The sequence below is a fragment of the Melospiza georgiana genome, chromosome 11, assembly GCF_028018845.1.
Source record: "Melospiza georgiana isolate bMelGeo1 chromosome 11, bMelGeo1.pri, whole genome shotgun sequence".
In the NCBI taxonomy this organism is placed as follows: Eukaryota; Metazoa; Chordata; class Aves; order Passeriformes; family Passerellidae; genus Melospiza; species Melospiza georgiana.
Window position 1 is genome coordinate 6,221,684 of NC_080440.1, and position 14,091 is coordinate 6,235,774.

Sequence of the window (14,091 nt, forward strand, 5' to 3'; positions counted from 1 at the left end):
CTCCACATGTCCGAGCTGTTGGGATGGGCTGACTGCATTACTCTTGTAGTGCCTAGAGATAAGTCTTCCTTAGCATTCAATTTCAGATAATTTTGACCCACAATCTCTAAAACATGAGGCTGTGGAAGAGGGCGTGTTGTGTCTGGTGTACATTTAGGTAATTTTAGGGTGTTTGTGGCCTTCTGAGCTCTCACCAGAAGCAGGCCCAGGCTTTGGTGTGGGTCTGAGGTCACACATTGCATTCTGTGTATGCTCAACAACGCAAAAGTTTGCCATGTTTTGTGGTCTACCTGTGTTACTTAGGTTGCACAAAGACAAAGGAGTTGAGGAAAAAATGTCCTTTTGAAATTTGCATGTTAGAAACAGCAACAATTGAGGTCAAGTTTTGTCCCATGTTTTCTTCCATGAACTCGTCATAAATTGGGTTAGCAACCTTACAGCTTCCCAGAAGTTTTACCACTCAAGACTGCACAGTTAACACAAATAAATATGAAATAAACTGGATTATGGATTTAATTCACAGGTCACATCACTCACAACATAACACAGTGTCATGCAACAGAGGTACAGCTCCTCATGGGCAGTGGCATTAAGAGTGCTGAAGTCATGCTACAGAACTTGCTTAATGATTTGTGGGTTTTCCCCTATGTTACAAAATGTAGTTGAGCAGATGGATGCAGCCAGCTGTACACAGAGCTTTAGGGAGTACTGGGGAGAAAAGAGAAAGGGTTTTGTTAAGATAAATGTAATAATCTCTGTGATAATTAGTTTAATTTAGATCCCTGCATCTGACTCATTTTTGACTAACCTTGTATGAAGTCTTTCTTGCTTTGCTCATAGGTCTGTGAATTTAGTTTGATTACAATCCCTTTTTTTGTTCTTGTGGATTGCTCACTGATCACTGATATTTTTCATTAAGCAGTTGCTTTATTACATTGTTATTTAGAGGGAAGTAATTTGTGTTTTCTAATTAATTTAATTCTAGGCACATTTAGCTACAATGAGCCCATTCAAGGGGTTTTAGGTCATATTGACATTGTTTACCAGATGTGCTCATTCGTTTTAAAACATTGTTAACTCTGTGGTGACAACAGCCTTGTGTGATTGCTTGACTCTTCCATCTTCTCTAATCTGTATGTCCAAAACCTCCCAAAATTAGAAGATGCATTTCAGGTACTAGTGAGAGATGCCTACAGGTATCAAATCACAGGGAAGTTATATTGCAATGTCAGTAATAAACTATTACTATTCTGGCTTCTCCTAGCCAGGGATGTGAAGCCATTTACAGAACCACCAAAAAGCTGGATAATGCCAAAAAGATGCAGATGGGATGTTCAGTCTATGCTTGGCCCATTTACCTCTGAAAAAGTTGCAGTGAGGCTTCAGTAGAGAACAGGGAAGCCAAGAGGATGAGCTTCCAAGCAAGGCATGGCATGAGCAGTGCTGGAATTCCATGGTAGTGGAATCCTAAGGCCAAATTCACAGGCTTGGGAAATGTTTTCACCAGAAGCTTTTTGGAAAAGCTCAGCATTTCCTTGCTGGTGGAGCTCCCAGGATTTGGGGGTTATTCAATCACTTGATGTTCATCTCTGTTAAATACTGTATCCATTCCATCATCTGAGCATAAAAACTCCCCATTACATCTATCATTTACTCATTTGGCCTGCTGTGCCAGGAACTGGTGTTCTAAAATGAGACCCTAATTAGATGAATAAATAATATTTGCACAGGAAAATGTACAGGCAGGTTATTCCCCTGGCTATAAGCTTGTCCCCTGAAAAACTACCAACATTTGTTAACGTGTTCTGCAGTCACTTATTTTGGTAAGAAGTAAATTATTGCTTGTTCTGCAGCAAAGTCTGGCACAGAGCAGTGACATTGTAAGATTCATTGGCCTCTGAAGGACCAACCAAACAATAGCCTTGATGTGTTTTCCTTTATTTTTCAACTGTTTTCCATCTCTTTGGGGTTGGAATAGCCAACATTAATGACAAACTTTGAAGGAAAGGTTTGTTCAGTAGTTCATACTTACTAAATTTTAACATTTAAGCTTTTGATGCAATAGACTGAATTCTGATTCAATTTGACCCAGCAGCTCACCTGCATTTCTGCTTTATTTTTTGGAGGGAACATTTAAAATGTTTTTAAATATTTTCTGTCTCATGCTGGTTGGTTAAGGGTGTGTGTATGTGCATGGGGATGTGTTCCATGTATTGATTTAATAGGAAAGATCATCTCTTGGAAAGGAAGAGTAAACGTGTGTGCATGCATGTGGAATGAGGAGAGAGAGAGGAGAATCTCTGTCTGTTTATCTCTGTGATAAATGATGCCTGTTAAAAATGTGATTTGCCACGAATGTTATGAAGTGTTTTCCTCTTTAAGGGTATTATACAAACACAGTCCCTATCAGCAGAAATGAAGCTGCAGTCTCGATTGTTTAGTTCAAACAGTTTGATATTTCATTGTCCCTCAATCAATCAGTGCCTGGAGGAGTATCACCTATTGGCTGGGAATGCATCAGAGTGACATGCAGAGCACAGATATTCCTCAAAAGCTTGAAAATATTTCATTTAAAATACTCCTTACAGTATGCATCCCAGTCTGAGAGTAGCAGCAAATAGAGCTCTGATTATAATTTTTAATTGTGGATCTTCCCTATTCAGTGCTAACATCTCCCAAATTACCTTAAAATAAGCATCTTCCTAGACAGATTTGTAATTCACTTGCACTGCTTGTTTTATTCTCTGTGTAAAAGTTATATGAGGGCATGGGGTTTAGAATAAACAAAATGCATAAAGTAGAAAACGTAATGCGGCATAAATGCCACATAAATCACATCCTAAAGACAAAAGCAGATTTCAAACATCTGAATTACTGAGCACTTAATGTGTAGTGTAATCTGTGTTTTGGTTTATGTTTGCTTCTGGAGTCTCACACAGAGAAAAAAAAATATTGGGGGTGTTTCCTCTGTCTTCCAACAGCGGGGGAAAAGGGAGGTCTTGACCCCAAGAAAGAGCTTTTCCTGCATTGTAGGTAAATCCCCAGGCAAGTGTCTCCTTTGCTGCTGGCAACTAGGCTCTATGCACAAGTAGCTGATTGAAATATCACTTGAGTTCTCTTGCTCATCACAGACTGAGTAAGAGGCTGCTTCAAAATGCAAAATTATCCTTGAAAATACCTTCCCTGGTGCCCTCCCCAGTGTTTGTTCCTTTACATCACCTGCAATCTGTGTAAGCCCTGCTTCTCCAAGCTCCCCAGCATCCCCCCCAAGGGTCAGGGCTCTGTTCTCAAGCCACAGCTCTCTGAAATTGTACCTTACAGATAAAATCTCAAAGATTTCCACTTAGGATGGACAGGAAGGAAAACCTGTGTTTTCTCAGTAACATTCATAATTGTAGGGAGAAAAGCATATTCTTCCTCATGCTTTTGTTTTCCTTTGCCCAGCCCACACCTCTCAGCTCAAACCCAACGCACATTTTCCGTTCAAAAAAAAAAAAAAAAATCAATTCCTAGAGAAATACTTTTTTAAAAAATCAACCTGTTTCCCCTGCGCCGCCGCGATTGGTCCGATCAGAACCGCCGAGGCGATCGCGTCAAGAGGAAAGAGCCCCGGCTTAATTGTGAGCTAAACCTGCTGTAATCCAGGGGAGCATTTGAGATTCTGCCCAGGCAGGCGCTGGGTTTGGGCAGTGCTGAGGGCTGTGGGTTTCTCTCTGCAGCACAAGGCAGAATAGCTAATGCAGAGAGAGCTCTCCCCCCGCTGCCGCTTCCCCGGCTCTGGCTGGCTCTGCCTCTCGCCCGGCTTTGATTCGATATGAACAGACTGCTAACTCCGGTGCCAGAGCGAGAGCTGACATAACTCTGCAGATGGCTACCTTCGGATCATACACCTAGGGATGGTTTTATTTTTCTTTAAGGGAAGGTAACGCTTAATGCTAATGTTTATTTTTCCCTTGTTGCCATTTTTCAGGACTGCCAGTCCCAAAGAAGAGCCCAAAGTCGGTAAGCACTTTTCAGCTACTATTTCTGTCTGTTTGTCTGTTTTGAAGGGAAAAAAAGCATGAGTTCGGCTTGTTTGCTTTCTGGGTCTTGATTGTTTTAAGTTGTTTTTCTGTTGCAACCATGATTACCTTGCACGGCTCCTGCTGCATGGGGAGATGAGAGGGGGATGCAGTACGGAAGGGGGACTTGTTTGCAAATAAAGCCTCAGGTTTACAAATCCGCTTCCCTGACAGATGAGCTTCTCTATCGTTTAACTTAACAAAAAAAAAAGCTATTGTTTCCTTTTGGAAAGATGGGAGGCTCCACCTTCTTGCTAGATACCAATTCCTGTCGGGTGCTCATAGGCACCAATCTTTTCCATTAACTCAATGAGTTTTCTTGAGAACCTTTGGCTGAATTATTAACAGAATAGGAAAGCACGCACCTTGTCGTGAGAGACAAAGCATGAATGGAGCATGGTTACAGTTCCCAGGGAATACAGCCAGCTGTCCGAGTGCTCCAGCTGCTCTGGAGGCATTTCCATACTGAGCAGGATTGACCTGCAGGTGTAAGATTCCTCTTAGAAGGAAGATCCTTTAGAAAAGCAATAACAGAACAATATTTTCTTGTCCTCCCGAATGGATTTCCATGTAAAGCGGTTACCTGGAAACATCTTAGCATCTCAGCTAGCAGCACAGGAAGCTGTGATCTCAAGTATCGTTAAAGCTCCATGAATGATATTATGGAAGGAATTAATGTGCTATTTGTATGCAACAAAAAGCAATGTTTTATTTTTAAAGGGAATGAAATACCTAAAGCCTGAAAGTTTGCACTGATCTGTTGAGAGTGGGGGAGAGACGAAATTCTCTGCCAGGAGCTTTGGGGAAGCAAAGCAAGTGAGGTGTTTGCTGTGCTGTAAGATGGTGTGAAACTTCACCAACAGTCCCTGGTGGTGCCAAAACCCGCAGCTGGGCACAGACTGCCTCACCACAAACCTGGGCAAGAGGTTTAGGAGGCAGCTGAGCAGAAGCCTCTTGCTTTTAATACAAGCTCTCTGCTCATCCAAAAAGAAAGCCCTGAAATAATTAATGTGATTCTGATGGCTTAGGGCAGTGCTGATTAAAGTCATGTGAGCGCAGGCCTCTTCCATTGTCAGCTCGCATTAATGTTGGGAGGCAGAAGCGCGGGGTGTGCTCCTCGCGGATCGCGGCGCTGTTACACGCGGGGGCTGCTCCAGCCCTCACTGAGCCAGGAGCCAGTGTGGAAAATACAGACGTGTCTGGCACGTTTCTGTTCCCTGCCTCCACCTTCTCCCCTGATCAGAGCGGGATTGGCTGCACGCGATCTGGGCTATGACTTCTGTCATTAAAGCGGCCCTAATCCATCAGCCGCGGTCTTCCCCAGGCGTGGATGCTCCCACTTTGCCACACGCACAGCGGGATCCTGCTGTGTCAGGCACCTCTCTGGCTGGCAGCTATGCACAGTGAAAATCTGAGCAGCATGTAAATCCGTGGCTGGATAATCCAGCCTGGGTGAACAAAGAGGCTGCTTACAAACAGGTGTAGCTGTGCAACAGCAGATTTCTCTCTGCTGTTTGCTCTGAGGAGCCTGTCAGCCTGGGGAAAGCTGGCATTCCTTCGCCTGCCTCTCCCCAGCCTTTTCAGGGTTCCCTCAGTGATTTTTCCTACGGTCCTAGGTGGTGCTGTTGCCTCTAAAGTGCAGGATTCCCAAAAAGCAGAGCCTCCTGTTCCCCTGGCTGCACAGGGGGTGATCACCAGCGCAATTATCAGTGATGCTGGACTCACTGCAGCACCGTGAGCAGCCGCTCCTCAGAGGGCAGAGCCAGCGGGGCTCAGCTGCTGCAGCCGCTCCTTCCTCCCCAGGCATGGCTGACACGCGGGCACTGAGTGTGGAAACCTGGGGCACAGTGCCTCAGGGCATCTCCAGGGTGGATTTACACCAACCCAGAGCTTGTGTGGCTAAGGCAGCAGTCAGAGGCAGGGAAGAGGTGGTGTCTAATGTTGTCTGTCCTTGGTTTGTTGAAGGGCTGCCACTCCACTGCAGGGAGTCCAGCCTGACCTTCCTGGCCACAAAGATTCCCACTCATCACAGGCAGGAGCCAGTCCTGCCCCGCTGGCATGGTCCCTGTCTGGGATCCCCTCTCTGAACTGTGCCCGTGTGTTTCCTGGGGATGCCCTCAGTCCCAGGGACTCCCAGTTTGCTGCTGCACTGGCAGGGATGGGGTGAACATGAGAGCTGCCATCAGAGCTGTGTGCCAGGGGCTGTCCCCAGCACAGCACAGCTGTGGGGCTTGGGGGGACATGCTGCCCATTGCCCCCGTGCCCTTTGCTCAGCATTTCCCTTTTCCAGCACTCCTTGTACAATAAACAGGCTGCAGTTAGAGGACAGCACACATCGAGCTGGGAGCAGTTGGCTTTGATCTTAGCTTGTGCTTGTTTTTGGTTTCTTGTGCTGCATCAGGGAAGTCACGACTCAGGTGTCCATCTTCTGCTTTGCTCAGGAGATGAACCCTCTCTCATCTCCTCATATCCCTTCCCAAAGCCCAGACACATTCCCCACTTACTGCCAGTGGCTGGTATTCCTCAAGCAAATCCTATTTTCTGTTCTCAGCCCCAGCCCTGCATTCCCCAAAGGCCAGCTTCAGGCTGGTGGTACCTCCTGGCTGTGGTGAGATGTTAATGCTGTGAGAGGTTTGTTGGTGCTGGGGCTGTGACACAGCCTGGGAAGTTTTCTTGCCTTCAGCTCAGGTTTGCTGGGCTGTATTTGTCAGTCTGTATGTATCTTCTGACAGACTTTGCTTTTCTCAGATTTTAAGGAGTGTTTTTTCAACCTTAGTGAAAGACCTAAATTAATAAAAAAACCCTTTCCAGCCATACATGGGACTGGACATGTCCAAACTCTATATTCCCTTTCCCCTCACCAAGGACATGCTCCCAGCAGCTCTCTGTGCTGCTCCTTTTTTTAAAATTTTCCTATTGATTATTTTTTGCATGAAAATGGATAATATTTTGTATTGAACATCTAGAGATATACATTTTAGGTGTGAAAATTCTCTATAAGAGCATTTTCCCTGCAATTATCCTGGTATAACATGGATGAGCACAAACTTTTTTTTCTTTTTTTTTTTCCTTGTTGCTTACATCAAAATACTCCACAAGGGGGCAAAGATTCCCACTTCCAGCTCAGTTGGCTGTCACTGCCAGGACCAGCTTCTCCAAAAAGCTCTACAGCATAAAATCTGCATCTAGATCATCAGAAGATGGGATCACTGCAGGGGGGATAAAATGCTAAACTCTTCCAAAAATCTGATGTTTTTCTTTTGGATTTAAATAAGTGCATTGTCAGCATAGCTGACTTGTGATCAAAAATGCAATTCCTATGCACAGCTAGTCCCAGACAAGAGATTTACCACATTTTTTGGGTGGATAAGCAGCACCGGGGACTCTGCCAATGATTTTGGAAGAGAAATTGGTTCCACATGAGTCTGTACAAGACATCCCTCTTTATTCACAGTCCAGGGGTTTGGGTAGGGCATGAGAAACTCCAGCTTCCCATGTATTTATTTTGTCATGGCTTTAAAACAGAATCAGTATTTTATCTCATCAGTTGTATTTAAGCCTGAATGGACTGAAGGTAGTCACCACAGCCTTGATTTCTAGCCACTTTTGGTAAAGGTCCTGCTGGTGAGTCTCTGGTGTTTATCAGCAGCTCTGGAGGAGATCTCTCACGAATCAGGGGTGCTCAGGTAGTTCAGTAGCCCAAGCTCTTCATAGCTCCTGGCAGAGGTCAGTACAGTTCAGCTGATGTGGAGACCATGATCAGCACCTCAGGGTGAGCTCAGAACCTCCTGCTCTGTCACCAGCCAGACCCTGAGCTCACCTGCTGCTTTCCTGGGCAGAGAGGAACGGTGTGTGAACTCAGCAAGCTGGACAGTGAGATTCAGACCCAGGAAGATTGGGCCTAAAGCTGGGCACAAGGCAGGAGATGGACAAGCCATCCTTTCATTGGCATTTGGTCGGCTCATCCCTCTTGGGAAGGCTCTGCTTTTTGTTTACCAAGACACAAACTTCATCTGAGCAGGATGGTCAGACCCCTGCAATTCCTCATGGCTATGAGGTACTGAAGCTGCTGCAACATGTGCTAAGAAGTTTGGCCCCAAACCTTTCTGGCCTCCTCTGGTGATATGAAAGTCAATATTTATTGTCTTGGATTAATTTAATTACATCCATTCCTAATTACCATGGTTATGTTGCCCTCGCTCTGGTCCCCCCTCCTAAATAGAGATGTTTCAGGCTTTTTGAAGGAGTTATTTTTTGGAAAATCACCTGTCCCACTAAAGAGGTTATCACCTATTTGTTGAAAAATACCTATTTTTGCAACTGCTACTCTAGTTTAATTAGAGGTAGTTTTGCTTAAGATGTGCTGACACTTCCATTTGCAATCCAAATACAAAACAGAATTCACAGTTTGTTCAAAATGTAAACCTTTTCTATCACAAAGTGAGAGCACTTCTTGAAGTTCGAACTTTGTTTCTTTTTAAATCAGAAAGCTTTCAGAGAATTCTCATTATTTCCCTAAGGGCTGAATAAAGCTTCACATATTAGTCCCTGTCCTCCACATTCTGTAACCAGCTATTTCCAGTGGGATTGGCCTGAAGTTTCACAGAATTCTTGTAGTTATTTTAGTGATTTGGCCAAACAAACCAATCCAGATGGCTGGACTGAGAGATGGGTTGTTTTTTTTTTTAAGTTGATTATCCCCAGCATAGCTGTTTTAAAATGGTTTCATTAAAAATTGAAGGACTGCATGTGAATTAGCTTCATTTACCACTTAAAAAGCTAAAAATGTTGGAAATTGGTTTAGATATTTGTATTTGAAAGTCTGCAGATGAGTAATCACAGCAGGTAAGCTTTGTTCAAAATTGCTTTAAAGGACAAAGGCAATTTCACATTCTAGTCAATCGAGATACCCTTTAAAAAGATGCTGGTGGTGGATCAACAACTCAAATGCAGGGCTGAAAGGTCAACATTGTTTGGGCTGTTGAAACTGGGATTTTTTTCTCAGTGTAAACCTGAAGAATGTACAGCCTCACAATAATTTTACCTGGGGTTTTGGGTTTTTTAAGGCTTTAAAGAGGGCCCTTTGTATGGTTACTTTCTCCTCTGCAGTTAATTCAGCTGTTGTACGATGGAGCATTGGCTGCCTGGGGTCTCGTGTTCAGAGTGAGCCAAGGGGTGCCCAGACCCGTGGCCAGTGAGCCCCCCATGCTGATCCAGTCTGTGTCTGCTGCTGGCTTCTCTCCCTACCCCAGCTTGGGTTCCTAGAGAGAAGTATCTGAAAGCACAGAATTCTGTTGCACTGTTTTCAGATACCCTCTGCCAGCAGGAGGCTCAAATTCCCACCTGAGGTTTATTGGTGCTTGTAGCTGACCCCTTTTAGCAGGGAAACAGTGGATGTTGGATAAACAACCTGTGGGATGCTGTTTTTCTGCCCACCCTCTGTGTCACAGCAGCCCTGGGAGCACAGTTCCCTGTTCCAGAGCAGGTGGAGATTGCACTCAGCCTTGGTGGCAACCCAAAGTTCATCTCAAAAGAGCATTAAAAAGCATTTGCTGCACAGTGTGGGGAGCTCTTGTTGAGGATTTTGCTGCATGTTGACTAGTACAAATCCTGGCAATGTAAATGTGACTTGTGCTTCATTTGAGCACACAGTTGTGAATTTGAGTTAGGAACTATATACCTCGCTTAGCTAAATAGTAAGTAGTCAGAACTCTTGACACACTGCTTTGGAATAAGCTCTGAGTTTAGATGGATGCATTTTTTCCTGTTTTAATATATTTAATTAAAGCATATCAAACTTCAAATAGACATTTTCACATTTGTTAAGGTCTGTAGAAGTCCCTTGGATGCTCTGGGGAGCAGAGCCATTAAAGGTATACTCAGATGTCCACAGATTTGTTACGCAGGGAGAAAAAGCGATCTTATATAGCAAGGGCTGTGCTTGAATCTGTTTCAGAGGGACAGACTGAGTTTTCACAGTGAAATTGGTAGTTCTTCCATTTTACTTCAGGCTCAAGTTAGACTCAAATGTTATCTGAATAGAAGGTTAGTGAGATTTTCTGCCTTAATTTAGGAAAAAATAAGTGCGCTGAAACTAGTAACCTATAATGAGATTTAGCTCTGTCTGATGTGTGAGATGGAAAAATGCTCTTTTTTTTTAATGATGAATTACTTTGTTTTGTATATCTCTTTCTGTCAGTCTGCCTATCAGAATCTGTCACTGGGGAATTCAGCTGTACCCAGCATTAACTGGGTAGCAGCAAAACTGTGACTTATATATTTACTTATGTGCATGCAGAAAAAAAAGCCTGATCAAAGAAGGGAGAAAAATTGATGGGAAAACACCCACTCAGCGACCAATAACCGTCTGTTCTCTCCCTTTCCACTCGCTCCCCTCCTTACAGCAACCACTTGAAAGGAAAGACAGCCAAAACAGTTCCCAGCAGAGCGTCTCGAGCCACCGCAGTGGGCACACGGCGTCGCCCGCGCACAGCACCCAGGTGCTGCCCGACTTCGCCGCCCCCGAGGCGCCGGCCGCCGACCAGCCCGACACCGCCGGCCAGAAAAAGCCAGATCCATTCAAAATCTGGGCCCAGTCCAGGAGCATGTATGAAAGCCGACGTGAGTACGAAGCAGGTGGAGTTGCTAAGGCTACGGCTACGGCGGCTGCTGCCTGGGTGTTTTCTTTGCGGAGAAATGAGTGGTTTTGGTTTCTGCTGGAGGTGTGGGGATTCTGCTGGTTGGTTTGGTGTCTGTCGGTGGGATCCACTTGGTAGAGATGCAGTTTGCTGTCTCATGAGGATTGGGTTTAGATCATCTCTAGGAATCATCTAAGGTTCATCTCTTAATATGAAAAACCCCTTTAAAATTAAAGACCGTCTTTTCCCCTATGTTTTTATTGTGCTTTCAAATTAGGCTGGAGGAGAGTTTTTCAAGTTTGTTATCCAGATCCTAACCTCTTTTTTGAGGTTAAGGCTCATTATCTGATATGCATAGGAATTTCAGTAAGGAGGGGAAGTATTTAGTTTGCTGAAATTTATATCAGATGCCTTTCAGCCTCACTCTGGGGAGGAGAAAATCCAGCTGAGCCATTTTACTTTGACCAGAGTGGACACTTTAACAATACAGATATTAAATGCATATTGTAAGTGGCTTTTATGGCAATTAATAATCTGCTCACTTGGCTAATAATTCAGCAGGGTTTTGACTCTGTTCCAAGACCATAAATGTGGTTTCAATCAGTTTCTTCTTGGGAAACAAAATAAACACATTGGCTTTGCTTTAATTGCACTGCTGAAGATGATCAAATCTGTAAAAGCTTCTTAAAGAGTTAGAGTGTTAGGTTCATTTTGAAAGGCAGTAGTTACTTTAGTTAGAGAAAGGGGAATTTCAAAGTCTCAGTGCTGAGAGTACCACCCGCTGTTTGATTTTATTGTCTAACTGGAAATTGGTAAAACCAGTAAGAAATTAACCTTTACCTCAGAATGAAAAATGGTAGGACTTTTTCTCACTGATGAAATGAATCACTTTGAAGTCTTATATCCTGGGAAAATTAAATCATGAGTCACAGTTTCTTGGCTGAAGATGCCTCTCTTTGGATTGAATGTCTCAGCAATGCAGTTTGTAGGTGTCTCTGTTTTTGTGCTCTGCCTCCTTTCCCATCCTTTCCTGGGGATTGGGTATGCTGACCCTGAGGGCTCTGGGGGCACGCTGATCTGCAGAGTGCAGTGACAGAACTTGTATGTGCAGCTCATGGAAATAGGGAAAAGGGGTGAGAGCTGAGGGACAGCAGCTGCTGAGCCCTGCAGAGCTGTGGGCAGAGCTCCCCCCCAGTGTCCCATGGCACTGGCCTTCCCACTGCCCAGCCCGCGTGGTTCCTGCTGGCACTGTGCTGCCATTGCCTCTGACCCCCTGCAGCTACTTAGCTAATTTCTAATTAACTGTTTAACTCATACTAATTAGTCATTAGTATCAGCTTAGCAGCCTTAACTCCTGCCTGTCTTCTCTGATAAGACCCAAGACTGAGCTGGAGAAAGCCTGAGGTGCACAGGCCGTCGCCCTTCTGTGTCACCTCCAGCACCATGTGCTAAATCCTCCCTCTTTCCTCGATGGCTGCAGTTATCCTGTAGAGGTTTTGTCCTTGGCTGGGACTAGAGCCCTTCTAGAGGCCTTTTCAGTCTCTTGACCTGCTGGCTTCCCACACCCCATCTTTTCCTGTGCCACAGTCCTCACTGCTTGGGCCTGTTGCTAGACTGGGATCTGCTAGACCTTTTCAGCTTCCCTGGCTCACCTTTCCTTAGTCCAGCATCTCTAGTGGAGCTGATCCTCTTCTCCTGCTTCAGTCCTTGTCTCTTGCCTCTTCTGCCAGATAAAACCTGTTTGAACATTGGTGCTTTTCTATGACCTCTTCATCCCATTGCTGTTCCCTTCCAAGAAGGTGTTTTTCTGAGATTTCTTGGTTTCATAGTTAGGGTTTTTTTGGAGAATGGTGGAAATGTGATATGGTCATATCTCCTTTTAAACCATTAGAGGTGTCCAAGAGCTTGTGAATTTCTATCCTTAAGCTGGAGTGAAACACATTCCCTGGGGATTAACCTGCACTCTTAGCTAGTGACATGGCTTTGCTGTGGGCAATGAAATGTGAAGAAAAGAACGAAAGATAAGTGAAAAATTGAGCTGGATGTGCTCTTTCTACTTTTGTGGTCTGATCCCAGAGCATGACTGGTGGTTTTACTTTGAGGCCAATGGTCAGCTCCTCCTTGCCTCACCAAGCCCATATTTACCACCAGTCTCATAAGCAGAATCTGTGGCTCACAGCTGAAACCTGGCTCTGCTGCCCTGGGTGCTTGGGGTGAAGCCCTGTGTTTCTTTGCCTTTCTTAGGGGCCTGAATCATCCCTTGGAGACTCACTCCCAGTTTTTCCCAAGCGTGGCTCTCGGGTTATCTGCAGGGAGCTCTGCTGACACTGAGCATCAGAGTGTGTGATGGGAGGAACCATTCCCTGGGGACTCCAGCTCGGCTCTCTGTCAGCTCCACCTGTGCTCTTCCTCACATTTTTACCCATCTGCAGTTGGGTTTAACTCCAGTGCCACCTTTGAATGGTGGGGAAACAGCCATATCTTCTCTTTCTCCTTTACTTCACCCATTCCCTCAGGCTTTGGGGCTGTCATCCCCAGTGACAGCTTTGGGTGCTGGGTGTGACTCTCTCTCTGCAGCCTTCTGATGGAGGTGTGAGCAGAACTGAGTGAAAATCTCATGCACAGCAGGAGGATGTCACCCTAGTGCCAGGGCTGAGGGTGGGTGACACATGCAGTCACCAGGGAGTTTGGGGGGTTCTAGAAGGCTCCACCACTTGAGGAGCCCTCAGCACAGCTCTTCTGCCACTCAGGGCTTGCCCTCTGGTAATTGCTGGCCTTAAAAAGCCTTAAAAGGGGTTATAGGATGTTCTTCAGGGTTTTGAATCCTCAACAAGTGGGCTGAAAAACAGGAACAAGCCTTTGTGTTGAACTATACGATGAATTTAAAAAGGACAGAATTTTAGAGTGTTAGATCATCTTAAGTGTTTTATTTTGTCCCAGTTTTGAAATTGTTGAGCATAAAAAGAGCATAGTGCAATTTCTCAAGTGCAGTTGACACAAGAAGATGAATTCATTAGCTCCAGCCAAGACCTATTTTTTTTTTCATCTAAAAATAATATTGTAAAGAGGTTTTATTCAGTGTATGAATTTCTCTTCTCCAAGATATTTCTAAGAAGTACTGAATCTGTAATGAATACCTACTGCCTTTTTCTCTGGGAATGCATCCCACTGTTACTTACATTAATAATAAGAGTGCAGACACAGAAAGCAAAGGCAACATTTTAAAATTTCACAATTCCTAAAATTCATTCCTCCTGTACTTGAGTTGTCTTTGGACCAGTATTTCATTCAAAAAGACTGTATTTGCCTTATGTGCCCTGTCTCACTGAAGTCATTGGTAGAGAACAATTAGGTTGAAAAGGACCAGCTAACCCATAACTGGGTAAAAGCAT

The 14,091-nt window shown here is 44.6% G+C and overlaps 1 protein-coding gene across 22 annotated transcripts in view; it reads left to right on the plus strand.

Moving 5' to 3' along the window:
• Positions 1 to 14,091, plus strand: part of MAGI1 (membrane associated guanylate kinase, WW and PDZ domain containing 1) — a 329,494-nt gene that overhangs the window by 288,327 nt on the left and 27,076 nt on the right. For all 22 annotated transcript variants that reach the window (XM_058032286.1, XM_058032289.1, XM_058032290.1 and 19 more), the window contains 2 exons: positions 3,971 to 4,002; positions 10,466 to 10,682. In XM_058032286.1, the coding sequence (XP_057888269.1) occupies positions 3,971 to 4,002; positions 10,466 to 10,682 (249 nt within the window). The remainder of the gene's footprint in view (positions 1 to 3,970; positions 4,003 to 10,465; positions 10,683 to 14,091) is intronic.